This window comes from Anas platyrhynchos, chromosome 4, assembly GCF_047663525.1.
Source record: "Anas platyrhynchos isolate ZD024472 breed Pekin duck chromosome 4, IASCAAS_PekinDuck_T2T, whole genome shotgun sequence".
Taxonomy (NCBI): Eukaryota; Metazoa; Chordata; class Aves; order Anseriformes; family Anatidae; genus Anas; species Anas platyrhynchos.
Genome location: NC_092590.1, coordinates 23113314 through 23135740, shown reverse-complemented (window position 1 = coordinate 23135740; position 22427 = coordinate 23113314). Strand labels below are relative to the sequence as shown.

At 36.2% G+C, this 22427-nt stretch overlaps 1 protein-coding gene across 7 annotated transcripts in view; it reads right to left on the bottom strand.

The window, feature by feature from the left end:
* The window catches only part of SORBS2 (sorbin and SH3 domain containing 2), a 154373-nt gene that overhangs the window by 113415 nt on the left and 18531 nt on the right, over positions 1-22427 (bottom strand). For 4 of the 7 annotated variants that reach the window (XM_072037190.1, XM_072037194.1, XM_072037192.1 and 1 more), the window contains exon 2: positions 19054-19177. Coding sequence is in view for 3 of the 7 variants with exons in the window: in XM_072037188.1 (XP_071893289.1) it covers positions 5420-5493 (74 nt within the window). In the remaining 4 variants the exon portion in view is untranslated. Of the gene's footprint in view, positions 1-5419; positions 5703-19053; positions 19178-22427 lie in introns of those variants that run through there. The other 3 variants (XM_072037188.1, XM_072037189.1, XM_072037193.1) reach the window with 1 other exon arrangement.

Sequence of the window (22427 nt, the reverse complement as noted above, 5' to 3'; positions counted from 1 at the left end):
CATAGTATCTTCTCCATTAAATACTTGTCTAGTCTTGGAGGAGGTGGCAAACTTATTAGTAGCTGTTATTTTGTATTATTCTACTACTGTCACCAGATACAAAAGTTTCCTTGTACAAATCTCAACACCTGGGACTAGCAGTCACACAGCTTCTGCATTTTCTTAATTTGCCTCCTAGAAAAAATCCCAAGTGATGATGCTCAAAACAGAACTACGAAGTTACAAAGCACTTCTCAGGTAGAATTTGTCAAGTAGAATAATATCTGTAGAAAACTTAAAAACAATCCTATTCTGTAACAGAACACTTTTTGGAAACACCTTCCCTTCAAGAGACAAAAACTTCCCTACACCCTTTTTTTTTTTTTTTTTTCTTTTTTTCTTTCCTCCAGCAGTTACCTTATCTGACCTGGTTTAGTTCTGAGCAGGTCTTAATGCCACTAGCTTAGTGCACTAGGAGCGAGTTAATATAATTAATTGGAAAGCACTCAGGAATTGTGTTCAACAGGAAGAAAAGCACCACACCAAAACCTGCACTGGAGTCTCTCGAGTATCTGTGACCACCTCATTGCCATAAAGAACCCTCAGTGCCAACACTGTCAAGCATTTTTAGTCTGGGCTTGCTTACAAACACCTCATGCTAATATTACGCCTGCCCTTGTGCTAAATTAGTTACCAGATTGTGTGCATTTGAGAGATATGGATGCAGACAGCGAGGCTGCTGCCACAAACAGACCACACAAAGCATTTATCTAGTGAGAAGATATCTAAGGGCGTGTATGCATTTGTTCCATCTAAAGATAGGGCCTGCATTACAGTGCCTTTATTAAACCTGAAAAACTGCAGTCTCTTCTCACTTGCTACATGCTGAATGGGCCTGCTGTTGCCACCACAAGCATGATCAATGTGGGCTGCTGACAAAGACAAACACAGATGTTACTCAGAGAAGAATTTAACAGCTAGCATTTCAGTATCTCATGCACGGATGCTCTAATTTTTGAACTCATCGTTTTAGAAGCAGGGACGAAATCACTCTGTTACCTTTTTAATGACAACTAAGAGACTAAAACTGAAAGGCCATCAACACACTGCACACATGGCCATTGGGCCACTCTCAAACACTATTCTTCTTCTACTGCTCCTCAATTTTAGAGGGCTAAGTAAACGCCTTCTACAACTTCAGTAGTATACTAAGCACCATTACAATATAACTAGCAAATAGCTGACCCAATTCCAAACCTTCCATTTTCAATTAGAGCTTTGAAGGGATGCCACAGGCTGCAATGCTTAATTTTGTCTTCATTAGTCTGCAAAGATAATTTCTTTGGGATAAATTCTTTCACAGACACCAAGTTACTTTGAGCAGTGCTTCTTGTTTTTTTGACGAAGGTTGGCCCGCATTTTGAAACTCGTCTAAAAGAAGTCATATTGTCCTATGATCACTGTTCACTGATATGAATCGAGACACATTTCTAGAATTAAGACTCTACACAGGCAAAAAAAGACCACAATTCCTCCCTCTGAAATCTTGCAACAAAGATAATACCTCAGAATATATGTAGAGAACACTACAGCTGACATGTCAGTCCAGACCACTGCTGGCTGTGACGTTTTCTCCATTTACCTTATTTCTACCATCTTGTGTCTTCACAATTGATTTATTTTATTTTTTTTTTTCTAATTGTCTCTACTAAAGAGGCAAAACAGCATTGTAGGTTGAAAATAAGACTATTCTGAACTTGAGTGATAACTGTAGTCCTCAGTAAGAAGAGAACAGTATTGAAAACATTCAGGGTAATATTTTGAAGTCGTAGAAGAAGGTTTTATTCCCAGTAGTGACTAATTTCTAGTAGAATCAGAATAATTTAGGCTAGAAAAGACCTCCAAAATCACCAAGTACAACCATCAACCTGACTTACTGAGTCCCATCACTAAATTATGTTCCCCCGTGCCATGTCCATGCATCTCTTAAATACTTCCAGGGATAGGGACTTCATCACTTCCCTGGGCAGCCCATTTCAATGCTTGACCACCCATTTCACAAAGAAATTCTTCCTGAAATTTGATCTAAACCTCCCTGGTGCAACTTGAGGCCATTTCCTCGTGTCCTATTGCTTGTCACTTGAGAAGAGACCAACTCCCTCCTTGCTGCAAACTGCTTTCAGTAAAGCAAGAAGAAGCACGTCTTAATGATAAAGGACAGAAATTAGCAAATATACTCTAATTAATAAAACCTACACTATTTGTAGGTTTAAATATATATTTAGCTCTCTTGCTTGAATTCTTGGATGCTTCTTGTTTTGTTCATTACCATGGACTACTACATCTGACACTAAAGATGCAGTACATGAGATCTCCATGTGCAAAACATCATCTCACTTAGCAATTTTCCCATACTTCTATTTATTAAAGGTGACAAATGATACTTAATGTATGAAGAGATATAATATCCTTAGGCAATTTAAGCTATCACTTTACTAGGATAACCCTGAAAATAAATTTTTATTCAGGTATATAAGGACAAAAACATGACATACTAATTAAACAGAATTTCTACTTTGATGAAAAACATTCCACAAGAAAACAAAATCTCTGTGCAGGTTTATTCAACCATGCGTGCCTCATATGTTACTACCACAGCACATTACCCACAAACAATTTCTTCATCACTGAATACACTTGATTCATCTACCAGTGCTTAATAAATATTTGATCCTAATTGAACCTAACGATTTTTTTCAGCCTTTGAGATGGTACTGCAGACTAACAAGAAGGTTTTTTAACCCTCGCTGACTTTTCTTAGTGCATCGTTCGATTTAAAAGCAAAATTCTGAGAACTTGAGACTTCTGTTTAAAGATAAGTGAACATAGAAAAAACATGTATTTGCTATCAAGAGATTCTAAAAGGGGCAAGTTAGTTATGCAGATGATGATGTACTCAGGAAGACTGTGTTAGACTATTTTGGTAGCAGGGATGTATCTAACTGATGATCAAAAACCCCTCAGCATCCTTGGGATGCTTGAAATGAAATCCAGGTATTCATACATAAAATCATCCTTCAGCACATTCTATGCACTTAAACATTTACAACTGAAGAGACAGCTTGTTATTGTTAGTTGTTTTGCCAGATTATTATTTTTAATGAAGAAATTTTGGAGTTTGTATGCTTATATTTCAGCATTCACTTGTAATTTTACATGTTCTGTTTAATCAGAAAATAAGGGAGGTTTTTTATTTTAAAGATTCCTTCAATTGCACAAATAAGTTGGTTGCATTTACCTTAAAAGCAAAACATTTTAAAAATGATATTCTTTGTTCCAGTTTTGCAGAGATCCTATTTGTTTGTTTGTTTGTTTTCCCTTTATCAGCAGGAAAGTTACCATTAACACTGGAAAATTTGTCCAACTAAGCTGGGTAGACAGAATTTAGGGTAGCCAGCACTGCTTGCCAAAGATGGAAATGGGGAAAGAAATTCCAAGGTATGAAGTTCTTTTCTATCAAAATAAGTGTTAATATATCGCTTTGCACGCTTCCTGGGGATGGCTCTGATACCTTAAAGTCAGATATACTGCAACAAGTGAAATACTCTGTCATGCATCAGGTTTATCTCATGGTTATTGCTTTGTGGTTATTTTACACCTCACACAGGTTCACCATCTTCGATTTTAAACCATTACCAATATTTCTCTGCTTTAAAAAAATATTCACAGTTTTTCAAATACTGGAAAGTATTTGTCTGACTACAGCTTATTTCCTAGCTTTCAAAAAAAGGAGCAGGCATCTTAATTGGCACTAATTGGTGGGCCCAGAACAGAAGGGATTTTTACGCTTGCCTAGATACAGTTTCTCCTGACACCCACTCCATAGTGGTGTCGTGCCAAGAGAGAAGCATCATATGCACTCTGACTTCTGGTTCTGCTTTGGTGTTACCAGAGAGAGCTTTTACCTTGGGGACTCAATCCTATACCTTTCAAAGTGTGTACACTTGACACCTTTTCTTCCAACCGATCATACCTTTGTAGTATAATCTTTTGTTCCTCTCCTGGTACCACCTGAAAAATTCAGCTGTGTTTAGATTTGAAATATCTAGGAAAATCTTGAAAATACATTCCAGTTGTCCCCTTATCTGAAGTTAGGTTAGCTCCATATACAGAAGGTTTAAATATTTCATTTTTATTTCTTTTTAAAGGCTTTTTATTTTGAAGTTTTTAACCGCCTTTTGCTAAATAACTGATACTGGCAATCCTGCTGAAATGTGCTGTTTCTAGAATTGCTAGATGTATGTCTTAGAATAAAATTACTGCAGATGCCTGATGAAACAACCTAGAATGGTTAGATTAAACTTGTTTTAAGTACCTATTTTTGCTTGTGTTGCTTTACATAAGTGGTTTAGATTCTAATTTTCTTCTATCAACCCAGCTTAAGGGAGGAATCTTTTGTCTCTGACTTTCTTCCTTAATAGATATGTATTTTCTTCTGTCATTGCTCACCTTGTCTTTTACCTACTGCATAACATGCTAGATTTTCTTCTTATTTTAGGTTGGATATTAGGAAATAAATTTTCACTGAAAGGGTTGTGAGGCATTGGAACAGGCTGCCCAGGGAAATACTTGAGTCACCATCGCTGAAGGTATTCAAAAGATGTGTAGATGTAGTGCTTAGGGACAGTTAAGACTTGGCAATGCTAGGTTAATGGTTGGACTTGATGATCTTGGAGGTCTTTTCCAACATAAATTAATCTGTGATTCTGTTGCACCACACATTTTAAAACTCACCAGGATTGAAGTCTGTAGTAGAAAACTCTGCTGTGATCAATATGAATAAGAAAATTTGGTATGCATAGTACAAATCTTGAATGTACAAGTCATAGTACAAAGTTGGAGCACAGCAATTTTTGATGTAACCGATTTGTATAAAGAATTCCAAGAAATCCATAAAAACTTCGGATATCATATTCTAGGAAGACTGTAGGCTTTTTAAAACTCCAGTGCAAAATTATCAGAACAGTAACTTGGATCTGTTTATTTTTCAGGTTTTGCTACAGAGTAAAATTTAATTCAGGTTTCAAATATGCTGCTATCACTATTTTTTTTTTCTGACAATTGCACATCTGTATTTTGAATTTCATATTTCACCCTTTTTTTTTGCCTCAAGATGGTACAAGACACAGTGGTGATTCATTTTAGAAAAACGATTAAACCTGCTATTGCATTACTCAGGTATTTATCAAGAAACTACACACCAAAGATTGCTTTTGCATAGCCCTGCTTTATGATTTGATACAAAAGCCAGCTAAAACGATGTTGTTACAGAAGCAGCATGAGAACCAGTGCATTTACAACTAAATAGCAGCCTTGTAACTAACCTACTATGTGGGGTAGTAATACAGTTGCCTTGACAGAAGAGTAAATGGATACTTACCTCCGCTCAGGGGGTTGGGAAAGCTGACAATCATCCCAGTTACCTACTGTGCTGAATATCCCATGGCTTACCATATGCCTACTAATTTCTCCTGTGCAGGGATGTAAAATGACTATTGTCTAGACCAGGTTTTCTTCCTTCCTCTTCACATGAGATCACTCAGTTCACCTGACCAGCTTAAAGAAGGCACTTCATATTAAACACTAGTTATCTCTTTGATCACTCAAATTACAGTTGCTGCAGAAATAACAGGGCACTTTAACAACGTGGGAAGATGTGGTTTATATCAGGGGAATTCTCTAGTTACTTCAGTATGCTTTTATTGACTCTGTAATCCTGTACCGCGTGACTACTTTTATCTGTGTACTGCTCTTGTGCTGCCTGTGCTGAAGCAGAGAAAGGAGTAGTGCTGGCAATTTTGTTTGTGTAGGTCAAGCAGTAGAGGTCATCAGCACCCGAACAGATCCCACTTGAAGAGAGCAAAGGAATAAAAGCACCCTACGTGAAACAAACTATTCCTGTATTTCCTTAAACACAGTCCTTCAGAGGAAAAAAAATAAAAATCTGCCACTAAAAGAAAAAATAAAAGGTAGTTAAATAAGACTCATTTTGGCAGAGGTGCTGAAGAAGCACCTGTCTGCCCTCCCAGACATTCCAATCCTAGTGCCCATATTCATCAGCTTAATTGGCGCGGTATAACTTCTAATGAAATCAGGTTATAAACTTGTTCCTGAAACAAGCTATTTCATTCATTAAACATTCAAAATACTGTGCGAAATTATATGAAAACCCAACTTTCACTGATAAAGCACAGTATTAATGTTAAGAATGCTTACTTTTCAAATTGAAGAGTGAAAATTTTGAAGGAAACAAGGCAAGGGCAGAGAGAATTCAGATACTGCTCTGGCAGGGAAGAACTAAATGTAATCCTCTAACAGGCTCTTTTGTTTGTTTTTTTTTTTTTCTTTTTTTTTTTTTTTTTTTTTTTTTTTTTTCTTTTTTAAACCACTCTGAGACTACCTGAAGGTCATTAAGGACTTCTATGAAGTTCTTCAGCTTCTCTCACTTGCTCAAGAAAAGTCAAGAGCCTGGCCTCCAAATTACTGTCTGCACCTACATATTGAAGTTTGGGGCATATCCTCCATGACATGCTCTGGTCCCCAGGTCATCCAAACATGGGAATGGAAGGACAAGGCAGGTCGCGCTGTTAAGCTGCAGATCCACAAACCAGCCACGAGGCACCTCATGCAGTACCCTGCCCCCAGCATCTCAGATTGAAGATGTCTTAAGTGATGTGAAGAAACAGACAGTAAATCACACCAGTAGATTATTTTGTATGGGTGCAAAGAAATTTCATATTGCATACATTAACTTCACATGGTTGCTTGGGCTCAGGCCAACACGATAATTTCTGCACGACAGCCATGGTAGCATACACCACATAACAGTGATTCCTTTGAATCCTTAAATCATCTGCTCATTCTGAGGGAAAAGGAGAAGAAGGTTTGTATGGGCCATGCAGTGGCACAAAGGGAAGTAACTCAAGGCTCGCCTGTGGTGAGAAGAGCTAGTATTCCCAGCTTTGTTCCCTCTCTGGAAATAAAACAACAAAGCTGTCTTCAGAGGACAGCCACAGGCAAACATCAGAACCCAGCTGGCCCTTTGACAACGCTGCTCATTCACATGTTAAATTAGCTACCTAGGGGGACAATCCAAGCAGACTAGAGTTAGCATTTGGAAATACCACCCTGAACTTCTGCTATAAAAGTTAATGATACAGAGTGTTTACAAAACAAACAAACAAACAAAAAACCCACAAACTAGAATCTAATTTTTGTTCCTGATGGTGCAGACTCAGTAAATTGTACATCTCTGAGGATTTTTACAGTGAAGTCTCCATGTAGTATAAATATGGTTAAGACTACTGATTTGAAACTACTATGGTATATTAATGGTGAAAGTAGTGAACAAAAAAGTCATTTTTTCTGCTCCTTTAATTATCCAGTTCTAAATCTGATCCAACCCAGTCTAGGTTCATGCCTTTATCACAGGAAAAGTCTATGATAAAGGCATTCTCTGTCACTTCTGCTTCCCTTGTGTCAGGTCTACTGATGTGGGGTGAGTTCAATTACTGGTCCAGATGAAAATCAACCCTGTAAGCAAGACCAAAAACTAACACCTGTTTTTGCACATACATTTTCACTTAGTTAAGTGTTATACTGACTTAAAATTGATTACAAAAACGTAGGGATAGTTGGCCTGCATTTCACATGGACTTCATATTCAAGCTGAACGTTTGCAGAGAGCGTTCACTACATCCCTAGCCTGATGTGCTGACATAACTGAAGCCAGCAGCTACTCAGACAGCAGTGTTTGTCTGAGATGTTGGTGTCAGCCATCAATGTCAGCCTTTCTGACTAGGTCAGGAGGACTTCTTCATTCCAAAGAGCAGCCAAGCTAAGAAAGCCTTGGAAGGAAAACCAGCTAGCTACACAAGATGCTTCACACTGATATAGAACTGAACAGTTCTCAAAGAGAGTGTTCCTTAATATTCCAAATGATACCAGGACCAGCCCGAATAGTCTGAAATTTTTATAAGATATTCTAATGTAACATTGTAGCTTACAACTTTAAGCAAATAATAAAAAAGGTGACCAACTCCTATCATCACCTGGTGTTTACACAGTATCAAAGTAATATGATGGTTCTACAGCTGAAGATCCTCTGAAACAGAGCTGAGTCATCTGGATAGATAATTTTCTGCTCGCCTGCTGTAATGAAGCAGTGGAAAAATACCCCATAAAAACATTACGATTCATACTGTTCCAGCAGTAAGGTGGAAGTATCTTTTTCAAGTTATACCTTTTTTCAAGTTATATTTTTCAAGTTATTTTCGAATTAAGGATTCCAGAAAGCTAAAGCCTACCTTCAAGTCACTGCTAGATTTAAGTGTCTACTTTGGTTTAAAAACGTAGCAATGAGACTGAAAAGATCAGCCTGATGTATTATCTATCACTCTTCCCTTAGATTTACACATTTCCCAGTAAATCAGTGGTATTCTTTTGAAATAAAAATATTTGCAATATGAAAATGGCAAAACTGGACAGTGTTTTGTTTCACAAGTTATATTGTGAATATATAGTGTATGTATAGGTAAGATGTAAAGCAGATCAAGTTCATTAACATGCATGGATGATAACTCTCTACTGCTGTTAGGAAACTCAGATTTTCCTATTGTTTCTACAGCTTTGTTACTTTTAACCACAACCACAGATGTATAATGAACAAGCACTTTGGAAAAGGAACAAAAACATAGCTGGGAAGACATCTGTCCTGTTCACTGTAAGTGTTCCTGAATATAATAATGATTCATGGGAAAGAAATGTCACAAAACTGCAATTATTGTAGGCAATTTATGCACATAGTTAAATTGATAACATTTCCATCATAAAGTCAAGATGCTGGCCTCAATCTAAATTTTTTTTTCCTTGCCTGGATTATGTTGAATTCTGCTAAGATCAAGAAACTGCATAAACTAACATGCAGAAATGGGAGGAATAGTTTGTTAACAGTGTCTTTAGCTATTACCACAATGTTCAATACATATCTGGTCTAATTTTGCTCTTAGCTATACAACCTTTATGCTGATCTTCTTGCTGACTTCAATAATATTCCTTGTACTATATAAAAGCAAAAGGAGAAGATTGGAAAATGGGCACAAAGGTATAATGAAGGTATTTAAATAAATCCTGGCATTAAGAATGGGGACAAGCTATATTACTCTATACGTAGGAGAAAAATCTTCCTAATACTTCCAAAGAAGAATGGTCTAAGCATTTATTACAAACACTATACTCCATATGAAAAGGGCAATATGAAGTCCCAAATGGTACCAGTTTTAAAGTCCATTTCCATCATTGTGTCATTTCATTTGATGTGTCATTGGTGCAACAAAGCTACTCCCAATCTCTACAATTTTATATACAAAAAACACTAGCAAGTTAGCAAATAAGGTCCAATGTAAAAGTTAATTTAAAGTTGCAGCGTTAGCAGTTAGCAAGAAGTTTGGGTGTGCTGCCTAGTCAAAACACAACAAATTCCCAAAGACTACTCTAATTCCTAGTATTAAGTATGTGTGGATATGAAAGAGGATACTGTTGATGAAGTAATGAGCTTTTTTCAAACTGTCAGGGTACCCATGGCATAATACACAGATATGACAGAAAACTGGAATAGTGCAGCTATGAGAATGATGCATTTGAAAGCTCTGAAAGTTTAGTTTGTAGTTGACTCTCTTCAGCCAAGTATCTCTGAAGCACCTGACAAATTCCTTCAGATAGCATGTCCACCATATATATGTGTATATATATATATAGCAAAAAAATTCAGAAAAATAAACTCAATCAATGCAAAAGTTCAGGCCCTGACTTGACCCTGGACTGAAAAATGCTAGAGACCTAGTTTGACCTCCCATGGCCCTCATCATAAGCACAGGGAAAAACCAAAGTAACAATACTGGAATAGGCACCATCACTATTGATGAGCAAATACAGTCTGCATTTAAATAATGATATTTTACTATTGGAAATTTTCCTGAAGTTCATTAACAGTTGGAAAAATATCACAGTTTATGGAATATTATTTTTAGTTTAACATTTCACCTCCATGACTGATTTTTTATTTCCTCTGTTTCTCTAGCTATCATAGCCATGGAATGATAAACACAGTCCAAGCAGCTGAGCCTTCACCACATGCCCTCACATAGTTTTGTCTTGTTATGGCTCCAGCTAGTCAAAAGTTATTTTCAGCAAAGGTTATCAAGTTCTGGAGTCCATTAAAAAGCATGAAAAACAGCAAAAAAACCTTTGTATTTGACTGTCAGTTTTATATCTATTGCAGAAGTCAAGGCAACATTCTAAAAACATATTTGATGAGCAGCCTGAAGTGTCCAGATAAACCCATTTTTTTAATGGGGAAATTGATTTTTTGTTGCTGTTTTAGCTTGTTGACTTTTTCCTCTTCCCTTAAATCCATATCCGCATCTAAATCTAGGCCCTAAGTCAGAAATCAGATGCAATTCTCATGCAACTCATTATGGTCATAAAACCCCCAAAAACTATGTACAAAAATCCAAAAGACACATAGTTTAAAAGATCGTTAAATCTTGCAGATCTTGAGATATGAGACATCCATCAGCTTAATTCTCTGTATTCTGACTGTAGCTACACCTCTCATAATCATGCAAATACAGTGTGAAGCCTTACTCAGTCACACCAGTGTCTTGTAAATGAACGCTCAGATTTTGAAATGCAATTCAGCTTCATACATTGCCTAGAAAAAATAAAGTACTGAATTTATGCAACATAATGGAATGAATAGTGAAAATAAAAACATCCCAGCTTCACTTGATAAATATACCTTGTGCTTAGCCTGCAGGGACCAAGAAACACAGTAGTTCAAATTCCTTGCTTGTTCCAGACACAGAAGAGGCTATGGCCAGACTTGAATACCATGAGGTCTCAACTCAGGAGACACTGTTGTGCCAGCACAGAAGTGCTTGTGTCAGGTTGACTAAAGCCTTTAACTGACTTCATATAGACAAAACTGCTATGCTATGGTAACAACTTATGATCATGACTTGCCTGAATTAGACTGGAACTAGCAAACTAGGCATGTGTATGCTATTTTGACCTGATTGCTTCCCCACAGATTATTTACAGTCAAAATTAAATGTGTGTATTTTTAAAAAAATTAAAAAGATGCAATGTATGGCTAGTAATTCCCTTAGTTTCTAGTTCAAAATAACATGTTTTTGTCGTTCCTTGCTTCTATGTTGAATTAAGCTATTCTACTGTAACTGAAGTATAAACAATTTATACAGAAAATAATCATGGTGATTCTTATCTGGATCAGTGTGAAAGGCAATGACATGTAGCCAATAACAGCAGTAAAATGTAACAAGCTATCATAGAACTGACTGAAAAAAAAATAAGGTTTGGCATATCACAATTTGTGTTAATAGCACAGCTATATATGAAGGGCCAAGCCAGCTACCAGGGTCTAATTGAATCGTCTTACACTGAACTTTGAGCTCGTTTTTTTGTCCACTTGCCCAAAGCAGGACACTGATCTGTGTGGTTACGCTAGGAATCTATGTATTGACTTGGAGCTCTCTCAGTGCCAGGGCTACCACCACCACTTCATTATGCTTGGCACCGTCCAACAGTGCCAAACCAGTTTTCTTTGTTCATCACTTTTATAGCAGCAACAGACAATTACATATTCCAAACTTCCAAGAATAATTTATATCATCTTCATACTGATATGGGTATATGGAAGTTTCTGTTTCACTTGGATACGTATGCAAGTATGCCAGAATCAATGCATTTCCACTGATTTAGTGCATGTAGGAGATACAATCATAGTTGCTCATTACAGACTTTAATGAAACGTTAATCCATGCAATCATTTTTTTCCCCTCACTTAAGGCAGCTACTGCTGTGAGTTTTCAGAAAGGAATTAGAAAGGAATTCACCAGTGTTAACAATTAGCGTGTAACACTCCATGGAACATGAAAAGTATTCTCAATCGTGAAATTACGTAGTGATTGCAACAAACAGAATTATATATTAAACATGTCTGCTTGAGATACTGTAGTTACAAAAGGAAAAGAAAAAGAGAAGATTTACACACAGAAGGGCTGTCAAAAAGCAATGTATAGATAAGGTGCGTGCACTTAATGTAGGGTGCTGTGTTTTCATTCTGTTGAGATTTCCTCTTCTGTTCATTGTAGAACACAGTCTATTGTTACCATGCATAACTCACTTGGATACAGAGGCTTTATTCAATTTGAATGGAAGTATAAGAGCAAGTATGAAACTGAAAAGGGGAGGAAATTAAGAACTGAGTATAAGAGCTCAACAAGCACAAGGAAAACTTTCAACATCTTTCAGTGCCTACTGTGCCAGAATCAGAAGTATTACTTAAGGAAGATCCAGGCTTCTAAGTTTACTAAACGGTTCATTCCAATATTACCATGGTCATATAAAGATGGAAAAGATGATCTCTGCAGAAAGAAATACTCATTTTAAAGCTTGCCTCATTTCTTCTTGTCGAGAAGCATGTGATCAAGGAAGACATATTTGACCACAAAAACAAACAAACAAAAAATAAATCCAGAAACCTCAAAAGAAAAGCAAAATGTAGAACCCTCTGATCAGTTTTTAAACTTCCTCACTCTAAATGCGGCAATTTATGCAAAAACTTATAGATAGTATTTTGAGTTTATACAAAACAGGTGAGTAACATTTAAAATTACTGACCAGACAAGTAGAAATTTATTACATTATCTACTCAAGAGTATTCTACAGATGCATAGTAGCAGCTGTTTGTGACAATTCAATAGCATTACAAATGAGAACAACCTTTGTCCAGGGCCATTCTGGTTTTCCAGATAACTGCCAGACAAGTTATTATTCAATGAATAAACATTTTGTAAGAAGCAGTTCAACCAGCTGACTCAAACACCTTTCAAACTTACTGTTGTATTTGCTGGCCTGTAAAAGATTTACTCAAGGGAGCCTAGATTTCCACTAGAAACAGTCATCCAACTCTAATAAACTTTTTGGTCAAGCATATATTATTGCTAAGTATAAACTTCAAAAATTAGTTCAAAAACGTATTTTGGCACTTCTGCCAAGTTGACCAGTTTTGTTCAAAGCCTGATGAGAAGTCAGTTCCTATTTCAGCTATTCTAGCCATTTGTTATTGCTTATATATGTGTATATATATAAATATATAATCACGTATCTGTACAGACAAGTGTTTCTTGATTAATCATTTGGTTTTACAAGCAATTATTTGGCACACCTTGCTACAGAAGTCTAGGCATTGTAAGTCATTTGGACAAGTCTTCCAAGATCACAGGATGACAGATCAACACCATGCTGACCTGCCGCCTGTCACTTAACTGTTTTGCTAGAAAACCACCATGCAGTCAGCTGCTACAGACCGATAAGCCACACAATTATTTCCAAGTCAGTAGATTTATGTTTATCCTATTTACATAAAGGAGGGAAGTCCAGTCTGGTGGGGAGAACTGTGTGTAGCAACCTTTGCCACTAGAATTCACAAACTTCACAAGGCATCAAGTTCTGGAGTTTGAAGTAATTCAGTACTTCCCATGTGCAGGACATTTATACATTCCTTAGGAATTACATGTTTACCTAGTTACATTTTTGAGCTTTATTTTTTTTTTTTTTCAGAAGAATCGAAGCATCACCTTGAGAGGATAAAACTGAATTCCAGTTCAAACAGTAGATTACATGGTACACTTGCTCAATTTTACTAAGACATCTTTCATTTCATGCAAAGATTGCTGTAAAATGCTCTGTGTGAATGTTTTACTGTTAGCTACTCCAAGAGATATCAGTATGAAGTGATCTAGCTTTAAATATTCAGGTCTTACACTGCAGGTAGGCTTCCAAGAATCTGCCTGCAGAAAAAAAAAAAAAAAAGGCTTCTCAAAAATATTCAACGTTAGCTTAATGCTGCTTCCAGAAGTCTAAGGCCAGGTCTAAAGGTCTAACCACTGTTTCTGACAGAGGCAGTAGTCTTTGAGTATATAAGAATGTTCCAGACTCTCAGACATAGTATCTCTAAGTTTTGTTTGTTGTTGTTTTAAAACATACTCATTTAATTTCCTCATTTTAGAACAAAAGTCTTTAAAAAGTTTAACTCTCACATTTGAGCTGTTAAAGAGTTAAAAGGTCAGAGCTGTAACATTCCAAAAAATCAGCTATCAGCCTCCTCTTCAATATTGGAAAGCTTTGTTCAGTGCATGGCCTGAATGGGAAGTAGAAACCAAAATGGGACTTTATGCCATTTGGAGAGCCAATGGAGCTCTGACAATGAGTTAGTACTACCTATATTCCACAACCACTATGGAAAGATCAGCTAGCTAATTCTATATAACGAAGGCTATAAAAACCATTGAAAAAAGTCCTCCTATGGATAGAAACTCACCTTGACTGCACTGAAAGACTGTTACCTACAGAGAGGAATTGGCTCTCCAAATTAGCTATTCTTCAGGTAAATCCCATCACATGAGCAACATGGCTTATCTTCTTTTTCTTGCCTCCTCTGCTTCCTTTTCTCCCAGGGAGCAAGTAAGATAGGGAAGCCTATTTTCTCTGCTGTTCTGTCTTCTACTTCCTTTGATTTTTAACTCTCCAACCTGCAGAGAAGAGATCTGCTGCTTTCCAGAAGATCCAGTGACAGAGATTTAGGGTCACACATAACTGAGAGTAGAGGTGCTGCAGGATGTAGCAGAACTGTTATTTTAGGCCTATGGAGAAGAATCATACAAGCACAGGAATCCTATACATGTGTTCCTCATGGAGCACTTCCAAAGAGGAGGCTTCTTGTATGCTAACTTGCAGATTTCACTTTCAGCTTCACAGGGATGGAACCACTGCTACCTTTGTCACTTTTTTTTTTTTTAATTATTATTATAATTTGCACAGATTAGGTAAGACACGCATGGTAAGAGTCTTCTTTGCTGGTGGTTAGATTTTTTTTTTCCCAGTATGATTTTTTTTTTTTTTTAATTTTTTCTTAAGCAGCAGCATTTCTACTAAATGATTTTAATGGGGAAGAATAAACCTTTCTGTGGAACAAGTGATTAGCAATCTCAAATGTCGAAGCAGCCTAAGTGCTCAAGTTGCCTCCAGTAATAAAGACGATGTAGCCTTCTAAACAGCATTAAACATTTAGGGATGTAAGCCACTAATGAAACGTACTAATTCTTAAGCCGCTAATATACAGAGACAAATGCAGCCTTACACACAAACATAAGCAGGTAATGTCTTATGTGAGCCACTCTGAAAACAGATTAAAGCATACTTATTAAATGTATGGTTAAGTGCTTACTTAGGAACAGACAGTGTATAAGCATGGTTTTCTCTTTGTAGTACAAGTGCACAGGTGGCCAAACAATGATATTCTCTCCTATGTACCATGCAACTCCACTATTACCAAATCAATACTTTTCAAACTCAAACACAAATTAGTCAAATAAAACTGAATGCTTGAGGCGAAACTGAAAATTAACCTACTCCTGCGTGGTTTATATGCAAAAATATCTGTTTTTCACTGACAACTACTTTTATTTTTAAGATGGAAAATGGATACTTGAGGTTGCAGAATCTAAAAAATGTTCATCTCAAAAGGCCATTTTTTAGAAAGGTTAAGCTTGTTAAAGTTAAAATTAGTAAAGCTAAAATTAGTAACCCTGACACAAGATGCTTATTGCTACATTTAATTAAGAAGTTGCTACATTTAAGAAGAGATTAATTTTACCATCTTCCACAACCCACAGGTCAATAATGATAAGGCAAAGGCTATCACTACTGTGATAATCCAGAATCCTGCTGCTTCCTAGTTCACTTAGGTCTATAAAAAGGTCAGTGCACAGCCTAAGTAAACAAAGAGGAATGCCACATTATTATTAGTTCCCCCCTCAACAGGAAACAACCAATGTGCCAGGATGCCACCAAAATCACACCCCTTTATAACAATGAATTAGACACAGAATCACATCATGAACCTTTACCAGAGTTATCTATTGCCATCTCAGAATAGTACAAGACTGCATAAGCCCAGTAGAGAAACAACTGGTTTTCACACCAGCACATGCATGCTCTCAAGTGCATCCATACCAATGTATCTCCAATCAGAGACAATACAAGGATGAGGCATTTGCATGATGGCCCTTTCATTCAGATTGTTTTCCTCCATCACCAAATCTTGCTCTCCAGTTTTCAAAGCACCTTCTTCTTCTCCAGCATATTAAATCCATGCAGTTTGAACATACATCACTTTGAAATTCTGCTCGTGGATCAGAATTTGTGCAATTCAGATACCCTAAAACCCTACCGTCATTAATAAATGAACTGAATGTAGACCACTCGGTGGAACTGACATTTATACATTATGAATGAACAGTATATTAATTTAAGATCTTTATCAACAAGACAGACAAGCTATCGAGATCTACTGTTTCTTAAAGTAACAGCTCAGTAAAATTGTGCATTGTTAGGAAAACTTTTATACTGGCAAGAAGGAAACATTTTCTGAGACATTCTTTGATCAAATAAGTACACCATAAAAAGCTTATATATACATTTACCTCCCATCCCTCTATTTAAGCTTACAAAAACAATAAGGAGAGAGCACATTTATTTATGTAACCTAAATTGTTCCAGGCAAGCTTTTATTCTTCATACACAAAGAACTACAAATAACAGTGCTAGGCCATTACAGATTTAAAGGGTTCCTTGGGAACATATCATTAAATAAACTTTTGTATTTGCATTTTTTTTTAAATGTATTTGACACCACCTTTGGGAAGTGAACAAAGACACACTGTCCAAAGCAGAAACTTGCACAAAATGTTACTGTTCACTCCCCATGAATGCAGAGGTATACTTGTACAAAGAAAGAAATTCCACCACTCTCTTGAGACTTCCTCTCTTTAGTTGGAATTTAGTGCCAAGTTCCTCAACTAAAATTTGGGTTGTGTCAGCATGTCTGCTACAAACTCTTGTAAGGCAATTTTGTTACTCGGTCAAAAATTAAATGCCAAACAAAAACGTGGTTTTATACAGTAACTTTAGAGCTACATGAATTTAAAAATTACCATTCATAGACAACCCTGGGCCCTTAATTAATATAATTTAAGCACTGTTTTTAATTGAAAATATTTCTTAAATATTTTGTCTATTATTTGCCTAATTTCTAGTAAATTCTCCTCCAAATATGTCTTTTGGACTTGTTAAGGTATCTCAAATTTCTGCATTACTCCCCTAATACAAATATGCACTTAGTTGGTAACTACAGCATGGCCTCTGAAGTGTTTTAAGTTCCTTTGGAAGATTCAGCTTATTCTTAAGAAGTCTCAGTTGATGAATTATTTTTATAGAAAAAATATCCATGTAAGACTAGTTCACTACAGTGTGGTGGAAAGAACTTAGGAAACACAAGGACAGGGTGACTGATCTGCAGGATCAGGAAGCAGCTTCATGTGTGAGAGCAAGACAGGACCAGAGAAGATCTTAGAACAGAAGAAATATAGGTTAATTAAATATGAGAGGGAAAAGGAGAGAAAGTGTCTCATTTGAAGCAGAAAGCGTGCTTGGTAGCAAAAGCCCTATGGTTTCAGGTGAACACCTACATAACACTATCAATATCTGCTCTAAGGAACAGCAAGCAGACTTAAATCCCTGATTCTCATATCAGAATAAAACATTCCTGTAATGAACTAAACCAGACTTGCTTTTACTATTCCTGAAAAATTGTTAAAGAAAGTTCCTGATTTTTACACGAAATTCTGTATTTTTAACAAAATTATATGCTACATGAAATGTGCATGTAGACTTCAGAGCTTCTCTTTTTGTCCAAAACTAAGCTGGAAAGTCCCCTACTAAAATGTAAATCAATTGGACAACGTCACCCCCCAACAATTTTTATGTAAAAGCATTGACGTGTGTATTTCCCCCCCCCCCTCACTCCTCATGTAAATATAATGCAGAACTACTGCTTGGCAATAAATGTAGAACTGCTTTTATATAAGACTTGGCTTTCAGTATGTTTTTGAAATGAACTAACTTTAGGGCTATAGCGAAGCCTGACCAATGAACTACACAGAACTAGGACATGCAGTAAGTACACAATAATTGTGGTAAACCAAAGGGCTACTATGCATGATGAGATTGACTAGATACATACAGGCTGCCCTTTAATGCTAGCCAACTGCTTAAATCCACAGCACTGAGCAAAAGTTTTTTGCTCTTCAAAGATTTTCTTCACTTGAACCACAGTAAAGAATAAAAATAGAAGGTAGACTACAAAACCAACTTTCTTTTGTTTGGGTTGTACTCTGATAAAATTCCATAACCAAGGAAAAAAAATATTTCAAGCAGTAGAGGCAAAAACTCAAGAAACTAAGCCAGCAATATCGTGAATTGAACTGTTACAGAATTATATTATAAAATGAATGACTGACAACCATGCTTACCATCCTATGACATAGGTGCATATTACCAAAAAAATATGCTGTTGCAACAACAATGTAGCAATAACATGAAGCTATTTTATCTACACAAAATGAAACCTGCAAGCTATAAGACATGAATGAATCGCTGGCAACATTTATTTCTGAACTCTGGCTTGATGCTGAATATACATTGTAATAAAGAGTCTGAAGCTAATTCACAAAATACAGAACATCCCAGCAGGTAAGTAATTTCAAGAAAGAACAATTACCATTTTTGCTTTAAGACATTTAATGATTTCATTATAGAGAACTGAGAACAAACTACCAGCTAAAGAATTACAAATCCACTTACCCCAAAGCATCCTACAGAAACATAAGGTAGTGTTTTGAAGTTTGCAAAAGCAGCACAGTAATGCCTTTGTAGATTTCATCATAATTCTGTATGTATATTCTACACATATAGTATGCAGCAGAACTACTAGCAAACAGAAGTTGTTTTCTCTGAACACTAATTAAAGCTCAAGAATGCAAGTCATAAGGGCAGGAAGAAAGACAAACCTTTAAGAAAAATATGACTTACCAGACAGACAAGTTTAGCTGTGTCTCTAGTGCAGAGGAAATAAGGACTTTCTGTATATGTAGATCTTGTTTATTTAGCCCTTTATGAAGATTTCTCTCAAGAAATTAAACTCACATGCAAGAATCTGCAAAAGAAAGAGAAAGAAACTGAGCTGCTAGCAGATGTTTCTGTTCAAAGCACATTTGAGCTATTTTCAGCAGCAGTGGGCTTGCCTACAATCAAAATGAAAATGCAATACAGAAGAAATGAAGAACCAGTCTACCAACCCAAGCAAAATAAATAAATACATAAACAGAATCAGGAAATCCATAGGGAAAAAAAACAAAACAAACAAACAAAAAAACACATCACCAACGCTTTGTTCATTGTCCAAGTTTTTATTTAAAGAAACAGAAAGAGTAGGGAACAAGTTTGTGGATGAAAAAGGAAAATTCTGTTAGAAGCAGAGATGAGGCCTTGAAGACTATTACCTGTAGCTCAGGAAATGAATGACCATACATGATTTTTTTTTTTTAATGTGAAAAATACATCTTGAAATTAGTTGTCTCTAAAGATGCTTTGCCTTCTTTAAAGAGAGGCTCATCCAAGATGGATGGACTTCTATTTGCATTTAAGTGCATCATATCTGGCTGCAGATGAATCAGTTGACTAAGCTTGAAGCCACTGGTTTGTTTCTAGTTTGTGTCCCAAGCTTCCAGTTTCAGCATCAGTGCTATTTTGGAAACTTAGTGACATGAAGCTGCTGGCACTCCATTTTTTTCCTACCATGGGCCATTCAGTGACATGTCAAAGAACTCCCCGTCCCCTTCTGCTGCATTCCCAACCAACCAGCTTAACTTTTCATCACACAAAAATACCAGGAAAACAATGCATCAAAACAAATTAATGAGGATGGGAAAAGACCGCAAAAGATCTTTTTAAAGCACTATCACCAAAAAACTTAGTACTTTCATGCAACTTAGAAGATTGAAGTTATTCCCTACTCAAAACCTAAAGCAAGCTGGTGTGGTAAAAATATTTTATATTTCAGTATATATTGGATTTTCAGTCATGTTCTACTTAGCTAAAAAGACTCATTTGAAAACACTTTTGGAGTCATGGGTCACCTTAATGTCTAGTTTATTTCTAAGTAGTAACTGTTTGAAAGTTATACAGACACCTGAAACAGGATGCCAAACACAGGCTACTTAGTAAGCTATTCAAGTGGTAAAGCAACTCTCATTGCTAAAAATAAGCAAAACTAAGTATATGAGTCTTGAGGTACAAATATTGAAAAATCAGTAACTATAATGCACTTATAAGAACAATGAAAAAGCTAACAAGTTTGAAAATAAAGCATAAATTCTTTTTGGATTAGCACAAGAAAATCCCTTCCATTTGATCTCAACCATTTTTAGTGTTGTGTTAGTTAAAGCAGCTACAATGAAAAAATACAACCCACAAGTACTGAATACCAACCTGTCAAATTAATCATTGTTGCTGTTTTTCCCCCCCCCCCCCCCCCCAAATGGCTAGTTTGGTGCTATTATTTTACCACAAAACTAATTCACAGAAGTTAAAAAGCTCAGTTTATATTTAACTTGAGCTCCATGAACAAAAACATTTAAGGAATCCAACAGCTTCGATTTTAGACAACATGTGATGGTGTGAATAATAGTTGGCTAGAGAGCTGTAATGAACAGGTTGAATATGCAGTGCAGTTTAAATAAATACAAGACCTGTACATACGAAAACACTAGTGTCAGATGCTACATAACCTTACTATCCATATTGCTTTTGTCTGATGGTTACAGGCCAAGACACCAAACTTTTTTATGTTAAATGCTAATACCATGCAAATATGAAAATAGAAGAATGTTAAAATCATTGTTACCAATACCAATTCAGTACCCAAGTAATGCAATACATGTCTTGGAGTGCAGTATTTCTTTTCTGAAGCATCTTCTCAGCAGGATGATTTACTATTAATATGTAACCCATTCTGGCACCTTATTTCTTCACACACCCTCTGCAACTGTTTTTGTGTGAATGATTTACCTGTTAGCATTTATTTAACATGACAAAAAGACTGTTTCAGTATATACCGATATTTGCTTTAAATACAAGATGTAAATCAGTTAATCATTATCTACAAGAAACACTAGATGCCAAAAAATACAATAAATATCATCTGGCTCTCAAAGAAATCTAATTATCTGTTCATTATTAGTAAACAGACTTGTCACTATTATCCAGATTATTACCTCATGCTTTTCAAAGGATGACAATAATCATATTTCCCATTTCATGGATATCAGTGACACTGATTTCAAGCACAACTTTTCTTTAGTGTCACCCTGTAGTACAATTTAATTGATGGTGAACAGTCAACCATGAACAAGAAGTGTACAGCACACACTGCTGACATAGGCATTTGGTTCAAGTCCCCACAGGCTCCATGTCCATGCACTACTGGTCAGAATTCTGACAAACCAGAAGAATCATTATAGATGAGAGAAGGAAAATTGTTCAACATGCTGAAAGACAGAAAAGATGCCTAACTTCTCCACTGCAGAGAAATAAAGGAAATCTTGACTTTCACTGGGTTCCTAGATGTAACCTATACACAACTGAGTCACTGAAACTTCACATGCAATGGCTGAAGAATTCTTCTTCTGTGAGGTCAAATGGCATATGTTTCAAACTATGCAGGTGAATTTATACACCATACAACCAGGTGTAATTACCTTGTTATATTATTTTATACATGTCTTTATTACTTTATCATATTATTCTATATATGCTCTTACTCAGATTTTGTAATAGTAGTGGAATACCTTCTAGTAACGTGATAATGTGCCTAAGTGAATTCCATGCTACCTGCCTCAAGAAGAAACACAAAGAGTATGGATATGTTCTCTACGCATTGAAAAAGGCACGCCACCTATTGAAAAATAAACTGATGCAAACTTTTGGGACATAAGATTCAGTATTTCAAGAAAGAATGTAGGCATCCAAGGTACTGTCATAGCTACACCTCAACTTTTTCCTAACCATGAGGAAACTAAAAAGTTGCCTCAATCAACTATCCAATATTAAAATACTACATTTTTTTTTCCCAGCATGGCTAAAAACAGCAGAAACTGAGAAAAGATGCATGCCCCTTCCATAAACCATTTTGAGTCTGGTGATTAAGCAGCTGTCATATCACTATTTTTCCATGAAGAGACATTTTGTAAAGAATAGTGAGACTAACGTTTATTAAGAACTTGACAATTTGAGCAATGCGTGTTTCAAAGAATTCAAGTTACTGGTTTACTGAAGCAGTCTAGCTCTTATCTACTTATCTGTGGCAGTGCACATGATAATAGCATCTTTATTCAAGACACTTAGAG